Source organism: Dasypus novemcinctus, chromosome 12 (genome assembly GCF_030445035.2).
Source record: "Dasypus novemcinctus isolate mDasNov1 chromosome 12, mDasNov1.1.hap2, whole genome shotgun sequence".
In the NCBI taxonomy this organism is placed as follows: Eukaryota; Metazoa; Chordata; class Mammalia; order Cingulata; family Dasypodidae; genus Dasypus; species Dasypus novemcinctus.
Window position 1 is genome coordinate 32290348 of NC_080684.1, and position 5333 is coordinate 32295680.

The window sequence follows — 5333 nt, forward strand, 5'->3', positions numbered from 1 at the left end:
TGTTTACGACTTCTGATGGCCCTCCTCAAAATAATATCGAAAAGAAAGTTCACCCCTTCCCATCTCCCTCCAGCCCCTCGAAATTGGAGTATTTAATGGAGAGAGTAGGAGGCTCAAATGACCGGGCAGGGGCTGGGCCCTCCAAGTGCCTCACCCATCCCGTAAGGTGATTGGGGGGGGGGGTGCAGCTGCAAATGGACTGGGGGTCCCAATTATTTTCTTTTACAGGGCTGTTACCCCAAGTATTCAGAGCGACACCCTGCACCCTCGCCAGAATGGGCAGCCTAACATATTAAGGGGCTATATTTCAAGCACTCTGAGTCTAATAGTTTCCAGATTGGGGGATTTCCGAGAAAGGGGGCGCCGGGCTGAGGCATACCCGGCAGCTTGTGTCTGCTTCTGATTAGCAGATGAAAACTGTGGTTCTGGGGAAGACACTCTGGGGTACAGTGCAACCGGCCAGCCCCACTGGACTGTTACCCCCACGTCCCCACTCTCTCGCACACCATGAAGGAGCACCCCACCCTTGCTAGTCCCCGATCATGCTTCCTTGCGCTCTGGCCACACCAACCCCCCTAGAAGTGCTGCAGCTGGCTCAGCACAATCCGCGTCACCCCGAGAAAAACATTCTATTTTGATAAACACCAGAGATTGAAAGGAAAAGAGAAATAGGAGCTGGAGAGCCAGAGCGAGAAGCTGAGGAGCACTAAGTAAAAACTAAATCTATTTCCAATTGTATCAGTATCACCATCGTCTACCTTTCCTTCCTTCCTCTCTTCCTTCCTCCCTCTCTCCTTCCTCCTTCCCTTCTATCCTACCTTCTTTCCTCCCTCCCTTCTTTCCCCTCCCTCCCTTCCTCTCTCCCTCCCTTCTTTCCTCCCTCCCTCCCTTCCCTTCTCTCTCCTCTCCCTCTGCATTTTCCTTTCTTTTTCTCAGTGCGGTTCCCCAGTGCCTGCTCTGCCCCCTGAGGCCTGCTCAGCCTCACCGCACGCCCTCCTTCCAGCCTTCTTTCCCAGCCGTCTCTCCAAGCACTGGTACAGCAAGGCAAGAATCCAGCCCAAGCCCGCACCCAGCACCCAACTTTCATCTTCACCTATCTCTTCCCTCCGATCTCATGTACTCATAAATTATTACAATTAATTACAGCCAGGGAAAACCGTTCTTGCCTTGTCTCACCCCCACCCCCACCCCCACCCCCACCCCCAGGCTCCATCCCTCCACCAGGAAGCTCGAAGGCAACCAGCCCAGGCAGGCACGAGCTGGGCCGGGACCTCAGCAGCCCCCAGCCCGCCCTTCAAGTCCCACCACCCGTTCTGCCTGGAGAGAAGCAGCAGGCACTTGCCCTTCCGAGATGGAGAGAGCGCCTTCTCTCCCACTCCGGCCTCCCTCAGAGGATGTGAGCCCTGGCCTCCTCCGTGACAGCAGCCTGGGAGCCACAGGGAGGAGAAATAACGAGAACTGGATGCAGTTGGGTTTCTGTTTTTTTAAGTGACTTCGATATATTAACACAGAGCTGTTCTACCATAACAAACAGAAGCACATTACAGGACGGACGCTGGGGACAGACGCTGGGGACGAGAGGAAACACTGCTATATACACGCCCGAGGCGCCGCCTGCTCTGCTGGACCCAGCCTGCAGCTCGTGGGTCCCCGGCCCTCGCCCCTCAGCTCCTGAGCTGGGAATCACTGTTGTGTGTGTGTGTGTGTCTTTTTTGTACAAAATCTGCACGCAGAGCGCCCCAGGCCCAGGAAGGGATGGCCCGGACCAAACACCAGACAGGAAAAAAAAAATAGAAATATAGCGATTCAAGTACTGGCTTCTCTGAAGAAAGGAGGGGGAAAAAAATCACATTTGTGTGTGTCATTTATTTCAGTTGCGCTGGGAGAGGAGAACTTGGTTTCTCTCCCCGCCTCCTCCTTGCTGGGTAGAACTAACTCTAAAACACCAATTTCTCAACACTGAACCCTCCCAAATTGCAAGAGTTTTCCTTTGCCCCTTCTTTTTTTTTTTTTTTTTTCCTTTTTAAGCTGATTGTTTTTTTTCTCTAGCTTGCTCTTTCCTTTTCTTTTTCGTGCTCTCTCCCGCCTGGGTTAGGGTATTTTTGTGGGATTTTTGTTTTTCCCTTGGCTGTGCCGAGGCAGCAGGCCGGGGCAGGGCTTAGGATTGCTCCTTGTCGGTTTTCTCTTTATTCATCTTTTTCATCTTCATCCTCCGGTTCTGAAACCAGATTTTGACCTGCCGCTCGGTGAGGTTGAGAACCCGGGCCACCTCGTACCGACGGTCCCTGGTTAAATACATATTGAAGAGAAACTCCTTCTCCAGTTCCAGCGTCTGGTACTTTGTGTAGGGGCAGCGCTTCTTCCTCGTGGAGCGGGCGTGGATCCAGTTGGCCACGGGGTTGCCTGGAGGGCCAAACACAGGCAGGGGTCAGTGGCGCCCCTTTCTAGCCCAGGTCCCCTGCAACCCACACCCAGGCTGAGCCAGACTCCCCAAACCCAATAATTGAACCTGAATTTGGACAGGGTGTTGTTTTGCTTTAGGAATCGTGCCCCCCCCCTTCTCCTTTTGTACCCACCCCCTCCCCATCTCCTCTTTTCAGTTTCCAGCACCTTAAATTATAGGAAATCAGAAGCTATGAAAACCTCTAAAGTCTGGTCCTCGGCTTCAAGAGCAGTAATTCGAGAATATCCTCATAAAAAGTCCAAATTCCCAACCGTTTCATAGGACCATAAACGCTTCTCTCTCTCTCTCTCTCTTGTTTTTTATTTTTATAGCAAGGTCTCGCTCTCCCCACCTCCCTCCTCCTCTGCCCCCTCCCACCCTCCCTGCCCACGACCAAGTCCTGAAATTTCAGCAGTTCTGCTTCCTGACCCTGAGACTCCCCGAGCCCCTCACCACCCTCCCCGGCGCCCGTCTCCCCGCTCGGAGACCCAACCCTGCTGAGACGAATTCTCAGGGTGATGCTGGGAGGAGAAAAGCCCTTCTCCTTTCCCCCAGAAAGCTGCTGGCCTTGGGGACAGGCTCGCCTACAGCTTAGCTTCCCTGTTGGGCTTCCAGGGCTCCCTCCTGCCAGCGCTAGGACCGGCTCTGCAGGAGCCAAGCCTCCAATTTCAGGTTTATGGGAGTAGCTGAGGACAGGGAGGGAAACCTTCAGAGGGGATCACTAGGCCCCGGCCCCTTCTGGAGCTGCAGGAGGGGACTTCCTGCAGCCCCGTCTGGGACTCCCCTAGACACTTCCTCACCCCTGAGGGGCTGCACCCCTCTCCTGCTGTTTCCCCTTCCTCTGGTCCTGCAGCCCCCCACCTGCCCCCACCTCCCCTAGCACCTCTCTGCGATGCTCAGAAGCTCTTCCTGTCTGGGGTGCGTGTGTTTGCAGAATTTTCAAACCTGGGAGATGCCTTCTCCCCCCACCCCCCCATCTCTGAACCTCATTTGCAACCCTTTCTCCTGCAGACCCTCAAGAGAGGTGGTGCTCAAATTTCAGGAGACTCAGACCCCACTATTCTCCCCCCAACTCTGGAAGTCCTGAGCCCTCCAAGTTCCCAGGCTGCGAAACTGCCCCGACCTCTCACCCCAGGGCCCTGGGGGGAGAAGTCCATGCACCTTGTGTTTTATGAATCTCCCGTGGGGTGAGGCCCCACGCTGGCTGGGAGGTAGGGGTGCTTTTTCTCCCTGGGGTATTTCTTCTCTGTCCTCAGGGCCCTCCCCACCTCTCCGCCAGCCCACCTCCAACCATAAAATGACCCTCGCCCCCTTGGCCCTGTCTGCATTTCTTCGAAAGTGGCGACTGAGCCAAAAAAAGGCTGGGGGTGGGGGTGGGGGGGTGCCTCTCATCAAAGCCCACTCCTGGGAGAGGAGCCCCCCTCAGCCCTCTCGCAGCCAGGCTCCCTGGGCCCCCCTTCTCAGACCTTCCTGTCCCTGAAAGCTCCCCAAGGTAATTCGCTTTTATTGAGTCCTCGCCCTCGCCCCTCTCCCGCGCTCCCTGCGCCGCGGCTGAGGGGCTGTAATCCGGCTCCCCCCGGCCCCTCCTCCCCTCCCCTCCCGCGCCGGTTGTAAAGGAAAATTGCTCCCAACTTACTGGGGTCCAGGTCGGCCTTCTCCTCTTTGTGCTTGCTGCCGGCGAGCGCGTCCGCCTCGGGCGAGGGCAGGGTCTGCGGGGCGCGGTCGCGCAGCTCCCCGGGCGAGCCGTACATGTAGTCCGGGTAGCTGCGGCCGTCCCCCGGGCCGCAGTCGGCGCGGCGCCCGGGGTAGGCGTCCGGCTTGAGGGCGTAGTGGCGGCCCCCGGCCGGGAAGCTGGGGAAGGAGACGGCGCCGGACAGCGGCTCGAGCCAAGTCCGCATGTAGCGCGTGTCGGCGCCGAGGTGGGGCTGGGGGCCGTACGGGTGGTACACCACGGACGACTGCGAGGGCACGGGCGCCCACGACGTGCTGAACACTGCCGGCTTGGGCGCGAAGCTACAGGACGGAAAATCGCTACAGTCCGGCACCAGCCCGCTGGGTCTGGCGGCGGCGGGGTGCGCCCCCGTGGCCGGAAACCTGGACGCTAGGAGGTCTTCATTGTCGTGCGAGATGAGCGAGTCCACGTAATAGTTACTGATGGGCCCCGTCGCCGACATCGTAACAGGGTTTTACATACATAAGATTATTGTATGAACTGTATATGTACTTTTTATCTGCTCACAGAACAATCAAGGCAGGTAATTATTTTTCCAGCCTTTTCCCCGCAGCTCATTGGCTCCCCGGCCCCCACGTGATCGTATTTACCCAAAAATACGGCGCGGATCAATGCGCAGGGGTTTTTTTTTTTCCCTTGCCTTTTTTTTTTTTTTTTCCCCTTCTCCCACCCCCTTCTCTCTGCTGATCCCCGCGACCTGCGTTCTCCTAGGGGTCCGGAACTCTGGGCTCAAGGCGCCGGCTACCCTCTCAGGACGGCTCCTGGCTCATCAGAGAAGCCCCTTTGCCAGTGTCCACCCAGGACCAGGCGGCCTCCCCGGCCCCCGCCCCTCGGGAGGATTTTTTTTTTTTTTTAGTGGGGTGGAGATGCCTGTCCCCGAAGCCCGGGTCTGCGGACCCCCAGGGCCCAGCCGGGCGCAGGAGCCCCACGGGGCGGGAGGCCGGGCCGAGGTAGGTGGAGGAACTATTTCTTGACGTAATCCGTCTCTGTCGGCCCCGACGCTCCCGCAGTCTCTGCGCGAGCCGAGATCAGCGATTGTCAGTTCGGAACGTGGCTTTTAAAAATGCGTTTTTAAATAGTGTGTATGTCTGTATTTCTTTCCGGAGCAGCAGCAGCAGCAGCGAGGGAGGGAGGGTGGGAGGGGACTGGGGAAGCTAG

At 57.3% G+C, this 5333-nt stretch overlaps 1 protein-coding gene across 1 annotated transcript; it reads right to left on the minus strand.

Moving 5' to 3' along the window:
* Window positions 1–1473: 1473 nt before the first annotated feature.
* Window positions 1474–4828, minus strand: HOXC9 (homeobox C9). The gene is made up of 2 exons (XM_012528613.4): window positions 4080–4828; window positions 1474–2403 (listed from the first exon to the last, which is right to left on the minus strand). Exons 1-2 carry the CDS (start codon window positions 4615–4617, stop codon window positions 2159–2161), a joined length of 783 nt encoding a protein of 260 aa, XP_012384067.1. The 5' UTR covers window positions 4618–4828; the 3' UTR covers window positions 1474–2158.
* Between the last annotated feature and the right edge of the window lie 505 nt (window positions 4829–5333).